This window comes from Lissotriton helveticus, chromosome 1_1, assembly GCF_964261635.1.
Source record: "Lissotriton helveticus chromosome 1_1, aLisHel1.1, whole genome shotgun sequence".
Taxonomy (NCBI): domain Eukaryota; kingdom Metazoa; phylum Chordata; class Amphibia; order Caudata; family Salamandridae; genus Lissotriton; species Lissotriton helveticus.
The window spans coordinates 1,245,735,915-1,245,762,565 of record NC_136057.1 but is presented as its reverse complement, the minus strand read 5'-3'; the positions used below and the strand labels follow the sequence as shown (position 1 = coordinate 1,245,762,565).

General features: G+C 44.9%; 1 protein-coding gene across 2 annotated transcripts in view; it reads left to right on the top strand.

Moving 5' to 3' along the window:
- Nucleotides 1–26,651, top strand: part of CPNE8 (copine 8) — a 1,123,798-nt gene that overhangs the window by 1,046,109 nt on the left and 51,038 nt on the right. For both annotated transcript variants that reach the window (XM_078679874.1, XM_078679883.1), the window contains one exon: nt 16,972–17,029. In XM_078679874.1, the coding sequence (XP_078536000.1) occupies nt 16,972–17,029 (58 nt within the window). The remainder of the gene's footprint in view (nt 1–16,971; nt 17,030–26,651) is intronic.

The following is a 26,651-nucleotide window of genomic DNA, read 5'->3' as shown; positions in this document are numbered from 1 at the left end:
ATAGAAGCAGTTTGAGAAACATTAACAATAGTTTCAAAGTCAGAAATCCAGTTAGATCTCAGTAGTCCAGGATAGTCTCGGATTTTTGAGTATTTTAAACATCTGCATCATTTTCTTTAATTTAAATCTAGATGTTTGCAGCACTATGGTTATTTATCACTTCTCCAGTTTATGACAAAACAAGGATGAGCACTTTATAACGGCATTCAATACTTACCTACTGTATTACTACCCGTGCCTTGGGTTTGAGGTATCTGATCCATAAAGGAGATGCATACATTTATGATGTCAGGTTTGTGTGTGTGCCACAGTTTCCGGGATATTGGCTCTGTATTTAAGATTTTTGACCACTGACTGTTAATGACTTCACAAACAAACTACTGATGGATATATTAGGAAAAGGTTCAACTAGTAACCTAGCCTTTGTAATTCTCCCTTCATACTCTTCCTCTTATTCTACTGAGAAGGTTGTTCAATCTGATCAAATACGTTTTCCAGAAAGATCACTTTAGCATTGCAGAGCCACTGCACACAATCTTGTTGGGTAGTTGTCTCACAGGGTGTACTTTCCACGTTTGCTGAGCCTTTTACGGCCAATAGGGATAGTGGATTCTTCGTGTTTCTATTTTTACAGCTTCACTACATCTGTTATTAGAATGTCTTTTTACATATTTGCCAAATTAATATCTATCATGTACGGGCAATGTATAGTACATATACGGTAGGAAAAAGAAAACATGAAGAAGCAAACAGTATATGAGAAAATGTACATGGAAAATGGAAGGTGCACTCCAATGAAGTCAATCACGCAAAAGGATATTTTGAAAATGTCTTCTCTTTATTCATATTCTTTCATTTTCTTAAAAAAGGGCACAGCCAACGAGTTTCGTTCCCCTATTGCCACGGGAACTTCGTCAGGGCTGCAAAAGTTGTAACATATACAAACATAAATATACATATATAAAACATAAATATAGAGTACAAAAGATTTTTTCTATTTTTTCACATAAAATCTTTACACAACATATAAATAGACCTAAACAGAAATGTGTGCATGTATACATAAAACATACATATAAAATTACATTTAGAATGATTAAAAACCACAGAAAAAGGAAGAAAAGTGTGGTTAGCAAGGGTATTAGCAAAGGCATGGTGGCTCTTCAAGATTGCACAATACAAAAAGCATGTTAACTAAAAAGCATGTTGATACTACAGTAGTACAGTTGCTCTTCCCAAACAGATGGATCTAGTCGAGGTTGGAGCAGGAGAGAAAGGAGTTTCAAATGATGATACAGTAACTGTGAATCTCTCTCTTCTTCTCTTTTGTCTTTGAATTATAATTGGGTTTATCATCTACGCTGAGGGGGGTAGATCCTGTGAATCATTGGAATTGGCAATAAGCTTGAAATCAATTGCGTAACTGTTTTTTCTGAATTATAGGAGGACCCCCTGTCCAGGAAGATAGTAGTCCCCGATCTATTAATAGGATCATTTCTTCTGGAAATATTATTGGTGCCAACCTCGGGACTAGCTTGAGGTATATATATATATAGTTTTGGATCTCATTTTGACCCGCACCCACTAAGTGTTCCCTTTATATCTAGCTTATGGCTTCCCAAACCTTTAAGACTTTAGACCTCTTATTGTTGATTGTGAATGATAGTGCTTACTATCTTCACTATTCTGTGGGTGACATTACCTCTGGATATTTTTTCCTGATATTAGAGCCTGAACATCCGGGATGATACACCCTTGCTGATGTCCTTTCAATGAGGACCTTTGCTCACCTGACATAGATTACTATATCTATGTGTTCTCTACATACGGTGAGCTGACATTGGAAGATATTTTCAATTCTCTTTCTTTGCTTAGAAAACGTAAATCTAAAATTAATTATATATCATGACTCGGTTCCCTTTTTTTCCTCCTTTTTGGATTGCTTTTTCTCCCCTTTTTCCTTTCTCTCCGGCTCTAACCTCGACTAGATCCATCTGTTTGGGAAGAGCAACTGTACTACTGTAGTATCAACATGCTTTTTAGTTAACTGGCACTAGGGGAACGAAACGCGCTGGCTGTGCCCTTTTTTAAGAAAATGAAAACATTTAAATAAAGAGAAGACATTTTCAAAATATCCTTCTGCGTAATTGACTTCATTGGAGTGCACCTTCCATTTTCCATGTACATTCTGTTATCTATACATCCTTTGGCAGCGGATGTCGAGAGTGGTTGCGCCAACAGATAATTGAAACAGGCGGAACTAATGTTCTTCACCTTGGTCTGCTGCTGGGTGCTTTTGGTATCAGTTTATGAGAAAATGTTTCTCAAATGATCTAGCACGTTTTCGACAGCCCCTCAAAACTGCAACAACTATATCTCCAACATCCATCCAGTCCTCAAGAAAAGAGGCTCCTTTTCAAGGCACGCTGTAAAATTATACTTATTGGTAAATGTATTGAACACTTTCTAATGATCTATCGTGGCCACTTAATTGGAGGAAACAGAATGTCTTTGCTTCTCTCATACACGAAAATGTAAGTCCGAAGCATCCATTCGCTTTGCTGAGCAACATATATAACAATGTGACAAAGATGTCTGTCAGTTCCTGGCTATTGCTTTTAAAATAATATCTTGAAATCCTGTTTGTCGAGACCGCCATGTGCAGGGAACCATATTACTTGCCAGCATGCAGTGCACGAAGACAGATGTAGAGATCACTTTTAAACTGAATCAATACATCAGGAAACAGCACCTGACCTCTGTATACTAGGCTACTGCAGGATTAAACCTATGACAAGACGAGCTTAGCAATTTTTTACAAGCATTTGCAATGCAATAGGTCTTGCATTTGCGAGAGTTTGAGCGATTGGCATTGTAAATGACAATGCCTTTCATTTACGTAAACAAGTACTTAAAGTCATTGCTTACAAGAAGCAAGGCAAGCAGTAACTGCGCCTCTTTTACTGCCAACCTTGCTTCTCATGAGCAAAGAGTATAAGAAGTGCCAAATAACTCAACTATTGAGCGACTGTGATCCGAGTTTCCACAAGTATGAAACATACACATTGTGATTCCAGATATCTGAAAATATGGTGATAGTTTGCCACTTACGAAAGTGCAGATAAGCAAGAAAGGTCTATGATGGGACTACAAGAGGTGGATTTGGGCTTAAAAGAAGAAAGGAGGGAAGAGGGCTTTCCAGCAGACAGACAGAGAAAGAAGATATGCGAGGGATGGCCTGTTGTCTTGGTTACCTGTAGCAGTGTTATATGTGATAATTATCTCATTCCTGCAATATGTCTATGACAAACAATTGCATTATAATACATGGGTTCTGTGATCCCTGTATAAACGGCAGCCTCTGTTTTCTTTATAATCTCAGAAAGGACTGTAAGACATAGAATAATGCAATACTGATTGTATATTCGGACCAGTTTGTAAACACCTAAGCTATGTACACCATAATTTTGTCTATCAGCAAAAGATGTCGAGATCATGAATTATACTTAGTGTAGCGTCGACGCGTTTCGATGGTATTTCAAAGTTCTATCCACCTTTATCAAGACAATGTTTTGATTTCTGTCAGGGTTCAGGGGTCGATATAATTGCCCTAGAAAAATAAACATACAATAAATTCCGATGCATATCAAGTAATTTATGATTGTTATTTTTAACGGTGTTATCTCTTTAGCCTGTAAAACATACAACATGGCAATACATTTATATAAACCCACTCTAAAATATCATGGTGGTATTGTAACTGATGTTTTATTCAATACATCATACACGTAGGTATACAGTCACTGTTGAACAGATTATGGTTCTTCTTACAAATTTATACCAAGGGAATTAACAGTTATAATACATGTCTTTATGCAGGATCAATTGTTTACCCTCCTTTCACAGAGATAGAAAATTCAGTTCGTTAACCATTTATTAGTTTCTTTATATCACTCTCTTTGAGGAAAACCTGTTCTTATTTGAGTGGAAATTAACAAATACTGTGCATCATCCAAAAGGATGAAAAGCTGAAAGGCTTTTGAAATATACAAAGTTGATACCATGTCTAACGATCTGTAAATTATTTCCTGCCTCTTTCTTCGAAGATAAACTATTATCTTAAGGGTATAGGTTACCAGATTTTATGAGGGAGAAAGACAATGCTTTTAAGAAATGCGACTGGTTTTTTATAGTAGATATCCATATGAGACCGTATACCAGATTAAGAAAGCCGGACAATTTAGTCTATTTTAAAGTGTTTATATAAAGTGAAAGATAAGTTTACCTGGGAGTCCGTGTTAGGAAGATATTTTCAGATTCTATGTTATTCGGTATTTGTGTAGAAATTGTTAAAACCGCAAAACAAGTTGAAGCTGCCTATAGAGTGCTCCTGTGGATCGAAAAAGGATATAGGATAATCATAAGGGGGGGGGAGAACTGTGCTCTAACGCTTTTTTAATTAAGAAGATGTAATATCCCAGGCGGTTAGCTAGGCATGATTCGTGACAACTGGACCTACCTGCTAATATAAGCTTTTGCGCATGGAGTATGGGCTATCCAGAATTGTTATGCTCCATGTTGTTTTGCTTCTTTTCTTTCTAATTTTAAAACCCAGAGGCGCCAAAGTCTTGTCCTAGCAGTGTCAGCGTTAGTTTCGCTAAACAGTAGATGAAAGAAAAAGGGGAGATGCAGATATGGCAGATAAGGGCATTGCTTTTAACCTCATGGTGTTACATACTGCCCAAGTGTTGACTTGGCTTACCTATTTATCTGCAAAGGACTGCTCGCTTCTCTGTTTATATATAGCCTTAAGGTAGCAGAACCAGAGGCATACACTTCATGTCCTCCTGTTTAGTGATTCTTTTCCTTTTTCGTGCATCTATTTAGTTCTATTTAGTTCTGAAGAGAAACGTTTTCCTCTTCAAAGATGATCTATTCCTACAGACTAAGGGGACCAGCATGGGGGCCACCTGTGCCCCGAGCCTGGCCTGTTTGTATGCGGGAACATGGGGGCTGCTATCTGTGCTCGGCTTCTTGGGGCAGTCCTAAGGTAGGGGTCACAGGCATCGCTGAGCCTGCAGTGCTCAGCTTCTTGGGGCAGTCCTAAGGTAGTGGTCACAGGCATCGCTGAGCCTGCAGTGATGGGCCCGGCTAAAGTGCAGAGACTTTGGTGGCAGATTGAGGCAGCGGGTCGCAGTCAGTGCGGGGTTGAGAGGCCCGGGATTGGGGGGTCTCAGCCTGTGCTGGGATTAAGGTAAAATGCCAGTCCGGAGGTCACGAGCAGCGTTAAGCCTTGGCTGGGGAATCACAGGCAGCGCTGAACCTTATGGTCACAAGCAGTAGTGCGGTCAGGGCGCCACGCAGGGGTTTGCGGGTATCGGCTGGCCAAACTGTCATGTGCACTTAGAGGAGTGTAAACCACTGTTCACTCTGTTTAGCGTCACAAAGCTTAGCCCCGTCTTCAACTGGCTCTGAGCTCCGCAAAGAAAAATAAAACGATAGTAACATCATTGTTAATATAATTTTATATTTCTTTTGTTCACTGCTGAATTAGGAGTGGGGCAATGCTCCTTAGCAGAGGAGCCGCCACTGTGTATGTGTCTGTTGAAGTATTCAACAATGTTCTGTGGGAACAGAAAACAACTTGCAACTATAGGAAGCATGGCAAGAAACACTGGCCTAGTTTTGTGCTTTAGTGGGTGGACAAACACCTCAGTGCATGTAAAATTTGCACATAGGCAGGCAGAAGAAGGCAAAACAACTGGGGTGACCCTGCAAAAAGGCTCCAGATCCCAGGTCTAACATGAACCCCCTCCAGCCAAAGGTTAGGGTCGACTAATCAATACAATGATGGGCTTCCATGCTAAGGCGATAGAATGTGGACAATGGCCCTTTTCTGCAGAGACTTTTGTCAGTTCTATGACCTTCTGAACCTGGTTGGATTCCTCTGTCGGCACTCTCCTGAGCCACTGTATTGATCCATGAGGACCCGTTCTCATCTGTGAGACTTCTAACTTTAGTTTGCTCACAGATGCCTCCTAGTGAGCAGACAGTACCACCATAGCCAACAGGGAGATGTGGTCCATTCAGCCCCTTGAATCAGACTTCTATCCCTAACACAAGGAAATGTCTGACCATAAGGACAACAAGGAACAGAGGCCACTGACAGCGTCAGTGTCAGGAGCCAGACCCTGGGCCTTCCACCGCCAGGTAGAGGCCTCACTTCCAGCTTTGGGGCTGGCAAGGAGTTGCCCCTTATTTCTCTTGAGGTGTACCTGACCTCTGAGGTTTCCCAGAGTTGTGGGGCAACGGCCCCAGAAGTTAGGCACCCTACTTCCACTCTCCTTACCACCAGCCCTGGGGTGGTATCCTAAGACCCGCCTTTCAGCCACTACGGAGCCATATCAAGAGGCTAAACAGGTGCCTGGCAAGCCAGGACTTCCAAGGGGGAGCACAACCCCCAAGGCTAATGCACTGTCTGTGTCATGCAGGGCCCTGCTTGGTGCAGGTCTCCTGTTATCTTTCTCTGTGACAGCACAGACAGTACCTCCAGGTCAGAACTGCCCTCACCAGGGTCAGTCTTGGGGAGATCTTCTGTCAGAGCTAGCAGCACCCGGTCCACTAACCTTCCCACTGTGGCCTGTCTTATCTATCTGGGCCTTCATTCTCTCTGTTTGAGAGTAGTACGCACAGAAACCTGAGCTTTCAAGCCACTCGTGGTTGCCTCCCTTCCCGGCTCTTCTATCACCTGTGGTAATTCTTTTCCCAGAATGCTGTCAATTGGCATCTGGAAACTAACTATGACACTCTTCTTGGCCACTTCCACACTCTATTCTAGGACACCAGGGCCATAGGGTGGACAAAGTCCTGCCCCTGGGACTGGCTTACCGTACACACCCGGCCGGTGTACTGATCTGGGGAAACTATTCTTTGCACCACCATGGTTTGACTGGCATAAGTATCCCTCAGAGCAGTGACAGGGGTCACATTTACTGTGATCTGATAGAATTGATGATTCCCACCCACAGGGATCACAAGTCCATCCTCTTAAGTCTATCTCTCATCCTATGGAAACTAGGGTATTTTCTACCCTTTGCTCCTGTGGACTACATTCTCCCTACGGCGACGCTGGCTCCCCTGTAGAGTCCCCACCAGTGCATGGTTACTTAGGACAGACATAGTCCCCTTGTTTGTGTCCTAACTGGGAACAATCTTAGCACAGGGGTTGGAAATGGTCCGCTGCCAGCCAGAACCCTCCCGTTCCTCACAAGGGGCATGGGAACCCTTTCCCCCACCTTATTCTTGGACCTGTCTGTGTCACCTTGGATCTCTCCCTCACTCTCTTAGGGGGAACCTGGACCACCTTTTTTGGGTCACAACCAGGAAACTTGAGAACCCAGGTGCTGGGTGAGCGGTTCCGCCTCCTGCACAAGCTCCCACTGAGCTGGGAGTCTTATCAGGTGTTGGCCAGCTCTGGAAAACAACTACTGAACATGTGCTCTCTGGCAATCAAATTGTACCTCTCATTGTAAAATAATAAAATCACTTATAAAGCGCATCGCGACTTCGAACCGAAGATTCCCAGCACTAGGTAAGGTGTCCAGATCCCCATTGCGGCAAGCAGTGACTAGAACATGTCCCATTAGGCTAACCCAAACAGCCAGGTTTTTATCTTTTTCCGGAACAGTGGCTCTGAAGATTCCTGTCTGATTCAAAGAGGCAGGGAGTTCCATTGTTTGGCTGCCAAAAAGCTAAAGGAGCATCCTCTGATCCGCACCCTTTTGATAATGGGGACTGAAGCTAGGAAAGACCCAGCTGATCTTAACCTTCTAATAGGGACATTGTGCGTAACGTAAGGATGCAGATAATTGGGACCCTTGTTCCTAAGGATCTTATGGCAATAGCACATGGCTTTGAAGGTAAGCAAGTGTCATTTTTAAAGAGCAGCTCCCAAAGAAGACCACCTAGGAATGTGCAGAAACAAAAGGAACAAATGACAGAGTGACTGCTGAACAACGCAAACATTCAGCCCCAGTCACAAAGATCTTGGGTTTAATCCATCATTCTTATGCTCACCACGCCACCCCAGTTTGGGCCCAGCCATGTGCAAATCAGTCTTAATCCTGCTTCACATTAGGCCTGGGCAGTGAACTCCGCTCTGCTCGCGGAGTTTGCCGGATTTTTCCTCTCTCGTCGTTACGCGGGGATCCTGGAGTTCCCAAAAACTCCATTTCGCTCAGCGGAGCAGAGTTTATTTCCTCGCTCATGTTTACCAATGCCAGGTTGGCGAGCGCAAGCGAGGAAAATCAAATTCCTGGCAAGATTTTTCCTCATTTGCGATAGTCAACATCAAGTTAGCGAGCTTGGAAAATAAGTTCTCAACGCGGGGCGGTCAGGTTTCTCATTGCGAGTGGTTGCGTATGCTTGCGACCGCTCGTGTTGAGAAACTGCCCGTTCGGGTTGAGAAAGCTGCTGCTTGAGTAAAAATCTACTCGAGCGGCAGAAAAGGAAAGCCTGCGCTGTGCATTGTGCCGTTCGCGATGATCGCACGTTGCGGACAAGCATCCAGCACTGTGCAATCACCGCAAACACCATTTTCCTAAGCATGGGCCAAAAATCCGTTCCGGTCGCGAAACTTGCGGATTTTCGGCAATTTCGCGATCCGCGAATCTCGCGAATCTGCCGAAAAATTCGCTAGTGGGCGGATTTATTTATTTTTTTGATGGCCAGCTCACTCAAGGGACCAAAGTTACAGGCACATACGGTCACTGGAGGCAAATCTTCTGGCCCTTTACGCAGCTGCAGTGTAGGAAAAGCACTATACATTTACCCAACGAGGTAGCACGTATTGACTAGCCAGAAGAAAGTACTCCAGTTGAGTAGAGGTATCACACAAATCGGTGGCCTCTTCTTGGGGAAATATGCAGGGCAGGATTCATTCTGGCACGATGCTCCTGTCACAAAATTAAACCTCAACAGGAAGTACTTACAGTTATAAATAAAGCAGGTGCCCGAGTTGAAGATCAAATTAAGTAACACATTAATCAGTCCAAAAAATCGTGAGCTTCGTTGAGGCTGGGCAGGTTTGCTTCCTCCCCATATCTACTGTCGAAAATTAGCTGTGATACTTGATGGAGGCCTTTGCACGAGCGCAATCCCTGTGCAGTTCCTGTGACCAGGAGATACTTTCTCCTCATCTTCTGCTCTGCTGCTCTCTGACCTTTTATAAGCAGAAGAGGCATGTGAACTCGCCTAGAAGCCCCGCCCGTTTGGCCCTGCCCCACACACTAGCCGTGTGCACTGTCTTCCCGCCCTTTACCCTCATGTGACATAAACGTGGCTTTGCTCCAGGTAGGGCTGGCAAAGCTGCTGATGCCAGTAGCCGCTTGACAGCTGCGCTGCTTCAAGCTTTTACTTACTCCCCAAAGACCCCTCTACCTGGCACTGTGGACAGTATCCTTGCCAGTATTGATCTTGAGGGTGCTGGAGTGAGACGCAATCCCAATAGAGAGCTGCAGAACCGGTGCTTGCCCTGCAAAGTGGGAGGTACTGCCCTCTTACACAAGCCACCCCAAGCAACATGCGGTGAGCTGGGACGGCCCTCCATCCTCAACTACCCTTCCTCTCCTCCCAGTTACTGGATCTCCCTTGTCAACGGCCTGGATGTCCACATAGATTTTCACCACTCATAGACAATTTGGCAGTACCACTTAAGCAGCTCACATTCAAGTCTGGATGGGGCAATGCTTAGATCTGCCTTTACACAGTTCAGTTACAGCCTTGCAGTGATCCGGATGACCAAGATAACCTCTTGTGGCTGTGGAGTGACTATACTACTGCCATGGCCTTCACTTTGTAGGGCTGCACGTGCTGCACTACACACCAGGGGCCAACTGTGAGTGCAAGTGGGCTCTGCCTACCACTGGCTCCTGCATTGAATGTACCTCATTATTGGCCTTGGACAATCACACTAGGGGCCTCTGCGTGTCCCCATTATCATCGCCCTTCCACGCTGGACAGGCAACCCACACGATCGCTATTGACTGCCTTACCTTCAGACGTGAGGACAGGGCAGCTCATGCTGCAGTGTTGTGGTGTACTTCTAGACACCCACAAGCAGGCCCACTTTCTCTGTGGAATTGATTTTACTCCTATGGCTCTTCCATTTTGGTTACAAATGGTCACCTATGCACAGGAACACATGGAGCACCTTCGCACCCGCCCATAACTTCTGGTCCATCAGCAGAATCGATGTATCCTTCGGGCAATCCCAGAGACCCTGAGTCCCTTGATGACAAATTGGATATTGTCCTGACAGCTATGGAAAAATCCTTGGTGTCTCTGGAATACAAAACAGACGCTGTAGCGCATGACCTCACGCTATTGCACGCTTATCACCGTAAGCTGGCAGAAAAAGTTCGGGCTGCAGAACAGACAATTGCTACACTGCAGCCTCATGCTTGAGAAACAGAGGCACACTTGTCTCAGCTTACGGACACGATTCGGGTTCTGAAGGAAAGGGCAGGGGATGCTGTTGGTCCCTCAAAGTGTAAAATATTCGAGTGATTGCCCCCCCCCGTAACCATGGAAAAATAGGAATCAGTGGGTATGTGGGACTGTCCCCCACACGGCTCTTATCATTCCAGCAAGAACCCACCCATCCACCCCTGGAGCCAGACCATTAGTGTTTCATCTACTGCATTATGGACAGCTCACTCAAGGGACCCCAGCGCCCTTCGGCGCGATGGCAAAGTTACACACACATGGTCACTGGAGACAACTCTTCTTGCACTTTACGCAGCTATAGTGTAGGAAAAGCACTATACAGTTACCCAACGAGCTAGCACTTACTGATTGGCCAGAAACAGTCTATTTGTGCAAATCCGTGTGTTTGCGAATTTTTTTGCGAACTCGCAGATTTTTTTGCGATTTTGCGTGAATTTGCGGACCGCAAATCCGCAAAATTCGCCCATACTTACATTTTTCTATCAAGCTCCGCCGCTCGCGGAGATCCGTGTAGTGCGGCGGAATTTCTTACCACTTCGCGGAGTTTAGCATACCGCAACTCCGCGAACTCCGCCCCGGTCCTCTCTAGGCCTGAAACAAGCATCTTTGACCCATTTTTGGCGTATCACCCCTCATCAGACAGGCTAGCTTGAATCCAGTGGCACAGTCAGGATGTGACCCACGTCTGGTCCTGCCACTGAGGAGAGCTATGGTCACGCTTCTGGCAGCTGAAGTTCTTGATCTAATCTCCCCACCTTGGAAGTCAACACAAATGTTTTTATGAAAGTACTTCAGCTGGGGCAAATGTCCAATGACCCCTTCCTGGCCTTGAATGCGACGATCACAGATATCCTTTTGTGGGCTTTGGCCAAAACTTGCTCTGCCCCCGATCAAGTACTGGGTACCCCTATGTTCTTATCTCAGCACCCCTCACCTAAAAGCTTGGTAGTGCGGGAGTCTACTCCCCCAATAGAGAGTCCAAACGTGTAGAGACCTTCAGGAAGAAGGTATTTCTTTCCACTAGCTTGGTTCTCCGATCTGTGAATAACAGCTGCATACTGGGACACTATTCCACCACTCAGTTGCTATAGCCCTCCCAGGTGTTCCAGATGATCTCTGACCTGTCCTCATCCAATCCTTCCAGGGCGGACATGATGCTGCCAAGTTCACAATTTGGGCAGGTCTGGCGCAGTCTATTGGTTTTTCACGCAATGCCCAGCCATCTCTTATGGACATGACCTTTGACAGGACCCATGCTTTTGGTGATAAGGCAGATTCCATCCTAGAGTGGTACAAGGAGAGCAGGAACCCAGTACACTCCTTGGGCTTATTTGCCCCCACCTCACCAACTGCATCAGCCCTACCTTTTCTTTTGCAGCTTCAGCAGAGGTATCCCAAACTGCCAGCCCATTTAGCCCTAGCAAGATATACAGCATTTTTGCAGCTCCTGCTGCTCCCATGGTGAGGGGCAGCAAGCCACATGGCCCACTGCCACTGCAGCCCCACCAACTAAACTCCTTTAGTGTGCCCTTAGTGGAGCAAAGCTGCCCGGTGGGAGGCAAAATCCAACGATTCTTGACAGGTTTGCTAATTATTACATTGGACAGGTCAGTCCTGCACATTCTCTTGAAGGGGTACCTCTTGCTCTTCATTGCCATTCTGTTGCAACTTCCACCATCCCCAGAGCAACTGAAGACTGTCTTCCTTCTTATGGCAGAAAGTGCAAGCCATTTTCATCAAATAGGCTATTGAGAGGGTGCCTGCACCAGAAGTAGGTCATGGTTGATATTCCCTCTCCTTTCTGATGTCCCAGAATGATGGAGGCATTGGCTCTATTTTAGATCTGCACCCTCGCAGCACAGTCCTTCAGAAGGAACTATTCAAGATGTTCACACTGTGCCAGGTCTTGGCTGCCCTTGAGCCTGGAGACTGGGTGGTGTCATTAGACTTGCAGGATGCCTATTTTCATTTATCCATCCTGCAGGCCCATTAACACTGCCTTCGGTTTGTGGAGGGAGAGGAGTATTTTCAGTTTACTTTGCTCCCCTTTGGTCTCACCTGTGCCCCTCAGGTGTTCACAAATTGATGGTGGTGGTTGCAGCACAACTTTCGGAGGTCAGGGGTCCCAGTCTTTCGCCTATCTCAATGACTGGCTGTTGAAGGCGAGCTTGCACATGGCAGTCATCCATCACCCCCAGACTATGGCAAACCTCCTGTGTTTGGGGTTCACTATCAGCATGCCACAGTCACACCTGACTCTGTCTCGGATGCTCCCATCACAGTCATTCTGGACACGGTTCGGTTTCATGCCTTTCCCCTAGAAAGAAGATTCCAAGACATTCAGGCTGTGATCCCGATCCTCAAGCTTCTGTCCTTGATTTCAGTGAAGTGAACTCTAAGGCTGCTGAGTGTCATAGCCTCCTGCATTCTGCTAGGCAAGCATGCCAGGTGGTATATGCAGGTTCTGCAATAGGATCTGAAGTCTCATTGTGCCCAGCTTCAAGAGGACCTCTTTGACCACATCCAGATGTTGGAGGAGACAGAAAGATTTGCATTAGTGGTTACGGGGTGTGATTGGGTCAGCCGCAGACCTCTCTCCCTACCCCTCCCATAGTTGACAGTGGTCACCAATATGTCCCTTCTGTTTTGGGGTAGCCACTTGGGAGATGTGGGTATCGGAGGCTTCTGGTCTCAGACGGAGGCACTGCTCCATATCACCCTCCTGGAGGTGAGGGCCATCTGCGTGGTGCTAAAAGCCTTCCTTCCATCAATCAAAGGCAAGCTGGTGTTGGTGCTTATGAACAACACTACCACTACATGGTATTGCAACAAGGAGAGCGATGTTAGGTCTTGGGTCCTATAGCAGGAGGCACTATACCTCTGGTAATGTCTAGACCATCAAAGAATCTTCCTGGTGATTAACCACCTGGCAGAATCTTTGAATGCCAGGGCGGAAATATTCAGCTGACGACGCCTTGCAGAACATAAATGGCAGTTACACTCAGAGGTGGCACAAGTTCTCTTCTGAAAATGGGGAAAACCTTGGCTAGATCTATTTGCCACCACCGAGAGCATGCAGAGTCTGAAATTCTCACATTGGAGTTTTCAAGGCGTCTCTCAGTTGGAGACGTATTATTCTCATATTGGAACTTGGGATTCCTGTGCCTTCTCACCAATACCATTCCTGCCCCAAGTTCTGAAGAAGATCGGGAGCAACTGGCAGCAGTCATCCTAATGGCCTAAGATTGGATACAGAGAGTATGGTACCCAGGACTTCTGAGCCTGAGAATCTGCCCTTTGATCTGGATGCCTCTCAGAGAATAACTGCTGTCGCAACAACGAGCCATTGTTCTGCTCCTAGGCCTTTGCAGACTCCGCCATCTGATAAAGATATCCAGCTGTAGATTCCTTACTTTAGAATCCTCTGGAAAGAAAAATCTGCATGTTGGCAGAGGGCGTTATGCAACTCTATATCGACGTTGTCGACTGGATACAATGTCAATGGAGTCCATATAACTCCCACATCGACGTCAACTCCTTCTTTTCAGCACTTGCAACACGGATCCGGAGAGGTTAATCTTGTCTAGTGAACAGTGTGCTTTTTCAAGCAATATCGTCTGTGTTTAAGCCCTGAGGAACTTGCAATAGACAAATGTCAATCAAGGATCCGCATACTGTATGTTTGTGGTCCCTCGGAGAACATGACTTCGAGGACTGCAGTTCCTGCAAGCGTCTTTGACCAAAGTAATTGAAAAAGCACTGCATGAAACTCCTGACAGTGTGCTTTTCTAAAAAACTGAAATAAGATCCCAAGTCTAGGAATTAGCTGTTGGGGTCGTGTCTGGGAGCACAGACAGCCTCAAAAACAACTGACGTTAGTGTGGGAGTGGTGCCTATATAGGCCCTGCATGTCATTTCCAAAGCAGGTGGCATCATTGCAGAGCCATACGATGCCACCTACCAGCTGCAGAGTTGTTGTTCAAAAGTTTCCAGATCCAGTCTGGCGCCTAGGGAATAATCAAAAGATGAGGAATCTACAGTTAGATAGCCACTACCGGAAAAAGTGTTACTGAAGATAAGTAACTTTTTGACCAATCTCGTTCCCGATTTCCGGTTGAGACTCCAATCACGCAGTTGATCTTGATGCACCTCTAGTTCCTTGGGCCGTGGGCAACACTGCATCATTTTGTGGCTTTTAGTTGGCTATGCTGTGTATCTCTTGCCCTCTTCCGTCTCCTTTGGCACACTTCCGGGCCCCAAAGGCCTCAAGTATCCGCAAAGGCTCCCAGCTTTATTACCGCTGCCTTATCCATCCACGGTGCTGTCTGAATCCCTTGGAAGCATCACGGGTTCAGCACAAGCAACGTATCAGACTTCCACCCCAATTCTGAGATCTTTGTCGGTCCCCCTTACATCAATGCTGGCCGACTCTAGAGGAGGATCCGGTACTGACTCCGATGTCCAAATCCGAACCGACATCAACTCGATCGCAATTGCTATCCAAATCACATACAGCCCATCTGTTCCCCATGCTGTCTCAATCTGATCCTATGCTTCCACTGCAGAGATTCCCTCAGTGGCATTACTGTTTTTCTGGGCTCCAAATATGGCCAGAGAGGACCATGGTGGGGATGGGGAGGATTTACTTTCCAATTATGATGATGACAAACTTTATATGCACTTAAAGGATGCCAGTGGGTTTAATTCTTCCACTGACACACAGTTGAATTTTCTTCTTGGGCCCCCAAAGGAGGAGAGTGCTTCCTTTTCTGTAGTAATTCAGTGAGCAACTGAGGTAGTGGACTTTCAACTGAAGTGAAGACAAAAGTCCTTACTGCGGGATTGCAACCTGGGCCAGCCTCATCTGAGCCCTTGCTTCAGTTCAGTGAAGCCCTTACTGAAGCCTTAAGGGGCACTTGGTCCTATCCATGGTCATGTCTGCCAGTAAGTAGGAAATGCCCTACACCACCTTTTTTCCAGACAAACTGATGCTGAGGACCCAGGCAGGCTTCTTGCCGAAAGTTGTGACTTCTTTCCATGTTGAACAGTCCATCACTCTCCCAACATTATTTGCCATACTCACCTCCTCGAAATAGAAGGAGAGGCTCAATCAGTTGCACCCCAAAAGAGGTGGTGGGGTCTCTGAGGCAAAGGAAGAGAAGTTTGTGCAGAAAATGATTATGTCAATGTGGATAGACCTTAGCATTAAGGTTTGCTGTGCATTAGCCAAAAAGCACCCTCCGGAAGATCTGAGAGCTCATTCAACTAGGGCTAATGCTGCTACCACTGTGATAATTAATTAGAAACCCATAGACCTAATTGAGACCTGGATGAATTGTGGTGCAATGCAACAATGTCTCAACAGGTAGCAAATACAATGGAGGACTCCAGAAACAAATAAATAAGTAAAAAAGGAATGGAAGCACCAAACAATTAAATGCTGCGGTTTGCATTTTCAAAGTTTGTACAAAGAAAAGCCAGGTAGACCGCATCAAAAATTATTTAGGTAATGTGCAGTGAATAGATGGCGAACACATAGTCATCGTGGATAAAACTGTGACTGGCGCATGTGGAAACACATAATACAAATGATAAAAAAAAACAGCGCGGGGGCATCAGTTTGGACTCATGAAGCATGAAACTTGAGGTCAGAAAAGTAATTTACTTCATGTTATTGGTCATTTGAAGTTAAGTCTTATGAAGGTTGTCTGCACTGTTTCTTCATGATTCTCTATTAATTTGTTTGTCTAACTCCTCCATTTGCACCATGGTGCTTGAGGAGCTGGCGAGCTTGGCAGCTGCTTCTTTCTCAATCTTTTTATGTACAATAGAGGTTCCTCTATACATCTTTCTGTCCCGAAACCCAGATTTATCGGGCACTGTTGTAGGATTCATTCAGATTGTTAGGGATGAAGAAGTTGCATACTCAGGAGAAATGAAGGGCCTGGTGTATTTTTTGTTTTGTTTGCCACAATGGAAATATTGAAGGGGCCTAAGTAGTTATTGAGTGTAACGTCTAGTGGCGGAAGGTCACATAAATGTTTTTAGAGTCTTTTTTGCTTCCAGGGATAATTGATCAAGGATGAGCAGTTTTCACAACAACATTATTACCCACTGAAAAATAGCTTGTTTCAAAACTTTCACAGGGGATCGAGGCAGTCAGCAGTGGTGTTTATCACCTTGTAAACTAGCTTGGAGGAGGCTGTTACTTTTCTGTAGATAATATTATTAAATTCATTTTTATTGAGAATGGATTGTGTAGTTGAGAAGTATGAGAAAAATAGGGATTTGGTAATGTTAGATATGCTATTAAAATAGAAATCTAAAAAGTAAACATACATGAAAGGGACTGAACTTGCGAGATTATTAGACAATCTAGTGAAAAACCAGCAAGATACTGAATTTGCAATAGCATAATAAATGGTAAGGTGACATACAAATATTTTCTTCTTTTTTCCTTGAAAGGCCTCAAAGCTGCCAATGTCGATTATTATAGTAGGAGTTGGACCAGCAGAATTTGATGGTATGTATCATTTATTAATCTACGTATTTAGAGTATAGCAAGCTGCACTTATCAAAGATAGCATTGCACATAACAAAACATCATGGTTTTAAATAAACTTTAAAGAAAATGACCAGTTTCCGGCAGTGCATATAAGTTCCACATCATTGACTTGTGAAATTAGTTAAGAATTATATAGCCAAATGAATTCAGTATGGAATTAGTTTCCTATTTTGATAAAGAGTCTCTGTTTTCTTTAATTTTTCCCTAATATTATGTCATATGCTTATCATGCTATATGCTACATTTTGGTATTCTAGCTCAAATTCACCACCACCTTACCATAATCCTGTGTGTCTGATCATTAGTTTGTATTTTTAAAAACAATATCTCAACCGGATTCAGTAAGAGGGACAAGTAAAAGTATATGTACAAGACATTTTGAAAACGCAGAAAAAAGGGGAGAGAGACTGTAGATTTCAGTTTTTTAAAAGTACATATGGCATCATATATTTGAGAACACATTTCATACAAGACATTTGGAACAGCACTGTAGGCATAAAATGCCGTGGCAACCCAAGGGGACTTTGTGCACTAGTGCTAGTGAAGCAAAGAGTGACGGCGCAAGTGACAAGTGGGTGAACACAGCGACGGATCGAAGGTTACAATGTGACAAAAACACAATTTATACAAAGGCAAAGGTTCTTCCTCAATCAATGAGTGATGATTATTTGCTTTAAGAACCAAAGTTGATGGTGCGCCATGAGTCGCGCTGTGGAAAGGTCGACGGCGTTTCGATCCTATTTATTCAGGCTCTTCATCAGGACCGGGTTGCATGTTCAGAAAGTGCTGTATGGGGAGGAAAGGAACGGTAACCGTTAATTTTGATGATCAACACATCCCTACTGAGTGGCCTGCCGCCACCACTGTTGAAATCGCTGCTACAATAAAGACCATCCACTCAGGGGCTTCATCTGACCCTTGCCACTACCATGCCTTCATTAAAGTGCTCTTATCGATCAGCAAAGCACTCACAGCCATCCTCAATGCTCCCATCAACTCAGCCACATTCCCGGACAACTGGAAATATGCCACAGTTATGCTCCTGCTCAAAAAAACATCCGCTGATCTAGCCGCACTTTCCAACTATAGACTCATGTCCCCCTTACTATACTGACAAAGATCTTAGACAAACTAATCAACTGATTCTTCACCAACCATCTCAGCAAACACCAGTTCCTCAATGCCACACAGTCTGGATTCAGGCCCAGAAAAGTACAGAAACAACATGCATCACAACTACAGATGGCATCCGCATGATCCTTCACAGAGGAGACACTGCAGCCCTCATTCTAGTGGATCTCTCTGCAGCATTTGACATGGTCTTACACCCATCCTCATCAGGTTCCTGCATGAGATTGACAACTATGGACCCCCTCTCCGCTGGATCTGCTCCTTCTTAATGGATAGAACACAAGCTGTCAGCCTGACACCTTACTCTTCAGAAGCCCACAAATGTATCTGCGGAGTGCCTCAAGGTTAATCGCTCAGCCCTACCCCCTTCAACACATACATGATCCCTCTGGCCAACTTGATCCATACAAACAACATCAAAATCCTCCCCTACACAGACGACATGCAACTCATACTGTTTCTCTTGGACAAGACCCCTAACACATGGAATATGTTAACTGCCTGCATGACCAAAGCCACTAACTGGGTGAAAGCCAACTGTCTCAAGCTGAACTCCAGCAAGACAGAAGTAGTGATCTTTGGCAAGAACACATTAGTATGTGACTCCAACTGGTGGCCAGCCAAACTCGGACCCACAGCCGCTTCCAGATCCCGTTCCAGGAACCTCGAAATAATCATCAACAGCAAACTGGAGCCAAAAAGCCTTATTTTGCAGGCTTTGGCTAATAAGCGTGAGCAGAACTCAACTCAATCCAATCATCCTGATAGAGAGTTGAATAAATGAGACCCTGGTCAAAAAATGGTTTGTTTCTGGTTGTTTGGCTTTGCATTGAGCTAATATCACCTAACTCTAGTCTTACTACACGCATGTTTTATGGGGAGTGGCAGGCTTACTGGTTCCATCACTTCCAGAACAGAGGAGAGCCCAGTTGAGGAGCTTCTCCAATACGGCATAAATGCTTCTGGAAAGACTATTCAAATATGTCTAAATACACTGGATACTGTGTGTTGTTATGTGGGGTCCTCTGTTGTTTTGTCATATATACATGCTCAGCTGTATGATATTCCTTTTGATGGACAACATCTATTTGGTGAAACACCAGTTGCGTCACTTGAAAACTTTAAGCAAAGATGTGCTACAGTGAGGTCTCTGAGATTTGCTTCACCTTCCTGAAAGTTTCATAATTCGTATTGATGAACAAGGCGCCTTCCTTATTGGAAAAAGGAGGTACAGAATAGGTTCTGCCAATTCATTACTTTGTGCCATTATGTTTTTATTCCAGACAAAGAGAGAGGCTTTTGACTGATAATAGATGTTTGGTTTCTAAACATATTAATAAAAAAAGAGAGGTTCAAAAGGTTCAATTTGGTTTGGATGCTATCTCTAGCCCTTCAAGATTTCTACTATCATATTACACTTAACTAGTCCCATAGGCAGAGGGTGTGGTTTGCTGTAGGCGGCATGCATTATAAGGTTAAGGTGATCCCTTTCAGCCTGCCATCGTCCTCAAGAGTCTTTCTGAAAGTCATGGCGATAGTAACGGCACAATTGATGTGATGTTCTATAGAGATCTATTTATATTTGCATGACTGGCTGATAAAAGTCAACTTACCTTCTTCAGTAATCAAGAGTATCTTAGTTACAGTCAGTCTTTTGTCAGAGTTAGGTCACCCTTTAAATTGGTTAAATACAGTCTTAATTCTAGCCCAGTCTATTCAATCTGTAATGGATGTTTTGTGCAAACACTGCATGAGGGCTTTTCTTCCTACACATATTTTCTCATGTTCAAGGACAACCCTCTTCAATCAGCCGGGTCAGGGGGAGGTTGTTGCGACTGATGGCTACTTGACTGTTTTTAGTGCCTCAACAATGTTTGGAGCAGTGACCCCTTCAATGAGCTCTGCGCCATCATTGAAATCAATTCAATGAAAGTCTCAAAGAAAATGTAATGAGTAGTCCTCGTGTTGAGGCAGATGCAAAGGTGGAAGTTGGAAGAGCACCTGTGAAGAAGGAGAGAGGAAAGTATTATTAGAGCAGTTGGGGATGTTTTTCCATAGAATGGTCCTGCTGTCTCCATTATACATTTCCATGGGTTCATCTAATGCAAAGGGTCATTCGCAAGATTTTCCTTCATCGAGCAAAGGGGATGCTTCATAATAACTCGCTGCCATTGATATTCAGTGCATCTTTGCCTGATTCTTACTCTATTGTGGTCCCTTCATTTGTTTGAGGGCTTACTATATCAGTAGGAGGGAGCATATTTCATCCAAACCTCAGGATACTCATCTCAGTGACTGACCTTTGAAAGATAGACTTTAGAAGATCATAAGTTTCTTCAATAGGTTTTATACATCTTGTTATCACATATGGTCTTCTGTTGTCTATCAGTGTAGGGGTTCCTCTGTTCATTGTTCACATGTGCAGGAAGTTCTTTTTCTACAATTTGCCTTTCTTAGCTGAAAAAAAGATTAATACAAAGATATTTTACATTTTTTATCTGCAAAAGTGACTTCTTAATTTTCACCTACCGCTGAAGGTATAGTGTTTTACAAGCTTCATCTGCTTCTCCACCATTTCCCCCTTTTGGAACCAATTGTCACAGCCTATTACTTTGCCTGCTGTCATTTCATCCTCATCGTCATTTGTTGGATAAGGAGAGGTTACACAACCTCAAGCCTAAAGAGGCTCTGAGTTTTTCGTTTTTATATTCAGACAACCTGTGGTTTCATTTTGTTTCATGGACATAAATGGGATCTGCTGTTAGGGAGCAGATGATGTCTTGCATGATTTTTCTAGAGGTAAAGCGATATTACAAGCTGTCTGCCAAGCTCCTCCCAAGGTTTTTGGCTCATTCTTTGACTGCAATCTTGGCTCTGTTTAGGAGTGCTCTAGTACAGTTTATTTGTAATGCAAATTCCTGGTCTTCTCTTCACTCTTTCTCAAAACAGTGGGTCTCAAATCACATTTTGGCATTGTAGTTCTTGGAGTATTGCTGAGAGATACAGCTTTGGGAGTATTCAAGTAAGTTATATGTTGATTTAATATCTGTTGGATGAACTTACCATTGTTAACAATCTAGTAGATATGAGCACTGTTGTAGCTGACTTCTATCTGAATCAAGACATTCAAATACATGTTATTCAGCCAAGGTCTCATTCATCCACTGAAGACGAGACACTGTAAAGTCCTCGAGTAGCAGCTGCTACCTAGTGTTATTTAATCTGTATCTGTTTTGGTTATTCTGTAGCATGAACAGAGCTAATGAGTAGCAATGTGTGGTACGGGTGCAAGCCCCACTAGCAAATAGTGAGGGGGTAGGAAGATAAGTAGAGGTGACAGGATAGAATTCCTTAAAGGGGTAGTTTTGAAGAGGTCAGCTTTCATTTTTTTTCATTTTTTTTAAACGAATTTCGTAGTGCACCATGCATCGCAAAATGCGATGCAGCACGCGCTACGAAATTCGTTTTGTTTTTTACATTGTTTACTTACCTGCAATTGTCCATATTCCGGTGTTTACCACTGTCCACCTTGCCCCTCCCCCGCATCGCCTCCCTGCCCCACTGAACTCCCTCCACGGGCCGCGGCTGAATACAACCCGTAGACACGGTCATGTGGTAGGACCTTAAATACCTCGTTCAGGAGATATCTGAGTCTGCAACTGGACCATTTGGGACACCTGCAATGGTATTGGCAAGGTTGAGACCGCGACTTTGACCTAGACCTGTGGCGTAATCTGGCATGTTGGGAACAAGGTCGGGAATGCTTTAGTGGAAGTGTCACTGGAGCAGGTGGTTGCAGTCCCCTTGGAGGAATTTCTGCATGAATTTCTGATGGTGGAGGAGAAGATAGAGAAGACTTTGGAGGTAGCTGAGGAGGTCGTGGTCCAGTATAATGACTAGAGAAGCCAGTCTAGAAGGTGAGTAAGCGCTGGAGTCTGATTTGGATGGCAGCCTGCATGTTTTCAACCTCGACAGCCACTCCGCGATCTTCTTTATGGCAGCATAGGACTATCTCGGTGGTCTTGTCTTGACCTCAAATGTCTCAATGTCGATGAACATCTCGATGATGATGGTCTTCTTCTCCTCGACCTTGAATGAGTCCCTGACATCTCCCCAGACCTCGAAGGCAAGTATGTAGGGGCTGTATCTCTTCTCAACGTCTATGTCCTCAGTGTCAACTGGTGATGTCTTTTCTCACTTTGCCAACTATTTTTAGATCTCCCCCTGCAAGAGTCTTCAGAGAGTGAGATAGGAGCACTGGAAAAGGTAGCAGCCTCTCCTCACCCCTCAGATATCTCTCTAGCCAGGGATTTCTGTGTTTTTCTCCTTTCTTCTTGCACATGCAGACACATCTTCATATGCCCTTTCAAGGTGTGCATGGATAGGGAGCTGCAGTGAGAGCATCTTTAGTATAATAAAAAATATTTCCAGTCAGGATATTACGGAAAATTACTCTCAGTCCTCAATGATGTTGAGTGAACCACTTTTAAAAGGGTTCAGAAGTGATTACAGAAAAAGAAAACCTTAAAAAGGCCCAGCTGAATGATCCAAGATCTTGCCAGCAGGAGCCACAAAAAAGAGGTCAACGGCCACCCACAGGGCATGATGTGACCCTAGAGGCGAGGGTTCCGTTAAAGGCGCAGAGTTCTTTTACCTTTCTAAGACTGCTGCAGCCTATGCAGTTACATTGTCTAAGTCTTCCCTATCATTCACTTTAAAAGTAAGCAAAAAGCGTTTGTGTAGGACGGTTGTAAAATGATACTTTTCTTTCATTTAAGGACCTTTTTAACGATTTATGTAATTTCGGCCATCTTTCAAAGTAGATTAATGGAATTGGCAACATAGCCTGTGTATAGGCTTTTTACCTTGCTCTCCAAGAATGTGCAGTGGAATCACGCCTTTGTTTTATTTTTCAAGGGGTGCCTGAGAACCTGTCCATCATTATACTGATGTTTGGTAAGAAGAGTAGAATAAGAATTTGTAGTGTCAGTGTACTCACATAATATATTTGGCACCCTAATATATTGGTCATATAAACCTTTAATGAATAAGGGCAGAACTTAATATTACTAATAAGTAATAGTGTACATAGTGTGTGTATATGAAACATGTAGGCACCCTATTGTAAAGAGCAGTAGCTAATAAAAAAAATAGCATATTAGTTACAACATAAACTCTGCCATAGGAGCCATTTTCTCCCTCAGAAACCCCAGGTCCCTACTTAATCTGCCAATCAGTAGAGCAAAATATTGTAGTTTACACATTATCAACTACTTCTGCTAAGTGTTGTTCCACAGAACAGTGGTTGGTTCTTAGGGCAGCGAGGAGTCTGAAACACCTATTCAAAATTAAATAAGCAAATTAGTAAAGTATATATCAATAAAAGGCAGAATTCAAAATGTTTAAACACCTCTTAAAGGTAAAGGTATTTGAAATTGGAGGCCAAAAATTAAGTTGGTATTCTTACCTTGATTCACAGGAGCAACGCAGGTTCAGTGAATAGAATCTAGTATGGACTACTGGTGCAGTCCAATAAAGCACTGGTATCTGATGACAAAAAGAGACCATGCATTAGAAGCAAAAAAAGCAAGGTGATATGCTAGAATCTTCCCATTAAAATTATAATTCCAATTTTTATATATTTTTCATTTGTGAATTAAATGTTGTATTTGCACTGTTAATCATGATGATTTCCTGTATCTGATAGAGACTTCTAGCTGCAGATTCCTTACTTTTGAGTTTCCCAGGCGTCAGGCTGGATCGAGAAACTTTTGCTGAGCAATACCCCTTGCACGCGCCGTCGGGTGGCTCCATTCGGCTTCGCATGACGTCGTCGGTGTCGATAGCGGCAGTTATGACATTGCGCTACCTATATAGGTGCCACCCAGACAAAGGCCAGTTAAGCGCCAATACGGGAAGAGCTACCCCTATGTCCCTTTTTGACTGGCCTTTTCTCGACTTTGCTTGAATTTGAAAAAATGTCCATTGTGTACGAGGATGTCTTCGAGGAAGACAGGGTGCAAGCCATGCGGGGCCTGGCCCCGCACGATATCTGTTACTGACCCCCACCTTGTCTGCCTCTGGTGTCTCGAGCACAACCATGATCCAAAGTCGTGCTCATACTGTCGGGCTATGGCTCAGAAGACACTGCGGGAGCGAGCTATGAAGCTCCTTGCGGCCCCAAAGTTGACACTGTCCAGCGAGACTCCGCAGATGTACCAGTCCAGATCGAGAAAGAGGGGGTCGCTGGACCACTCCCGGAGCCCAAAGTCCTCTTCGTCCCACTCGAGGTCTTGGGGTAACTAGGGAAGAGGTAGAAGAAGAAGATGTCAAAACAGACTTCTTCCTCACCTCGACTGTCGTCTGTCGATGAAGGAGGTAAAGAGCACTGACGCTCGAGGCACGGTTCTGTGGAGCCAGGGTCGACTTCAAACCTCCCTCTCTTTCCGTGAGTCGGAGCAACCCCTGCTTGAATCAAAGAATTCTATGAGGCCATGCACCACATTTCTAAGGTGGCCGGCCACTCTGGTGAGTCCTCAGGCCCCAAAGGGTCGAAGGGGCCCTGTCAGATTCAATGCTGTCAGCTCCGGCCACGGCGCCGGTGGGGCCTCAGAGATCCAATCACGGATCTGGGTCGATGTCAGTCATGCCATTGCAACTCCCCTGGCGTCGGACCCAGAGTCAGTGCCTTTGGTGCCGCCGGTGCCCATCGGCGGTACCAGCCCCATCCTTATCCCCATCTAAAGAGTCGGAACAACATCGCCAATTCAGGCGCCGATTGAACCCAGGTGTTCTATTTTGTTGCCTGAACATTTTGAGGATGTGTTAGGCTCGGGAGAGGAATGAGAGGGGTCTATGGACCCTTTGGAACACCAGGATGACTCTGCAGAGCAGTTGAACGTTATGAGGAACTTGGGAAGCCAGTGGACTGGATACTTCTCCAGATACTGGCATGCTCGCTCCACCAACTGTGGCTACGGAGGAGGGGGCATTTTATGCCATGGTGGTCAAGAGGGCAGCCGAGGAACTTGGACTGGAGTTGCCCTCCGTGGAGGTCAGGACTAATCTCCTGACTAAAGTGCTTCAGCCTGGGGCTTCCACTTCAGAACCCCTTTTGACCTTTAATGAAGCACTACCTGATGTCCTTCTTGGCATGTTATCCAAGCCTAGCACAGGGGCTCCTGTGAATAGGACACTTGCAGGCTGCCATCGCCCAGCTCTGGGTGACCCAAAGTTCCTCTGCCAACACCCCTCCCCAGTTTGGTGGTGCAGGCCTCAACATCATAGGGCGAATTCCTTTCCACCCCTCCAGACAGGGAATCCAAGAGGCTGGATTCACTTGGTAAGAAAAAAAAATCTTCCTCCAGCCTGACATTGCGGTCGGTGAATACTGCATGCTAATTTGGCCGTTTCTCCCACTCTCTTTCAGAGATGGTTGCGCAAGTGCTGCCACAAGTCCCAGAGGATGCCTGGGCTTTGCTCTCTAAGGCAGTTAAGGACCAGAAAGATGCAGCACAATTCACCATAAGGTGTGGCCTAGATACAACAGATTTTCTGGGCAGATCGATTTCCACAACAGTGGCTTTGAGGTGCCACATCTGGTTTAGGAAAACTGGTTTCTCAGGTGATATCCTGGTAAATTTGATGGACATTCCCTTTGATGAAACCCGTCTTTTTGGGGGAAAAGTCAGATTCTGACCTAGTGAGGTTGAAGGACTCTCGAGCTATGGCCAGATCTTTGGCCTCTTTTCTCATCCTTGTGGCCAGTCTACCTTTCGCCCCTTTCGTGGCAACAGAAGGGGTTTGCAGCCATGTCAGCCCTCTCCAGCCACCATCCTGGGCAGGCTTGGCAAGCCGTTAGGGGATGTGGACGCAGTTCATTCCGGCCTAGGAATGGAAGCTAGAAGTCATCTGTCACCCTGCCCTTGGCAGCTGCAGCCTCCAAGCACTCCTAGTCTGACTCTGCAAGACCATACCACTCCAGTTGGTGGGAGAATTCATCAGCATCTCCCCCACTGGAGGTCCATAACACCGGACAGTTGGGCCTTGCAGATCATTCAGGAGGGCTATTCTCTGCCTTTCCTTTCTTTTCCTCCTCCCATTTTGCCAAATCAGGAACGGCTGACGGAGGATCATTTAAAATTGCTCCAGGAGGAAGTTACAGTTCTCTAGGCCAAGGGAGCTATAGAAAAGGTCCCACTTTCAGAAGTAGGCAGTGGCTGTCATTCCCGCCACTTTCTGATTCCAAAGAAGGACAAAGGGTTGCAGCCCATTTTAGATCTTCAAACCATCAATCTCTTCCTCAAGAAGGAGAAATTCAAGATGCTCACTCTAGCTCAGGTCTTGTCTGCCCTAGACCAAGAAGACTGGTTGGTAGTGTTGGACCTGTAGGATGCCTATTTTTATATCCCCATCCTGCCGGGCCACAGGCGTTACCTGCGGTTCAAGG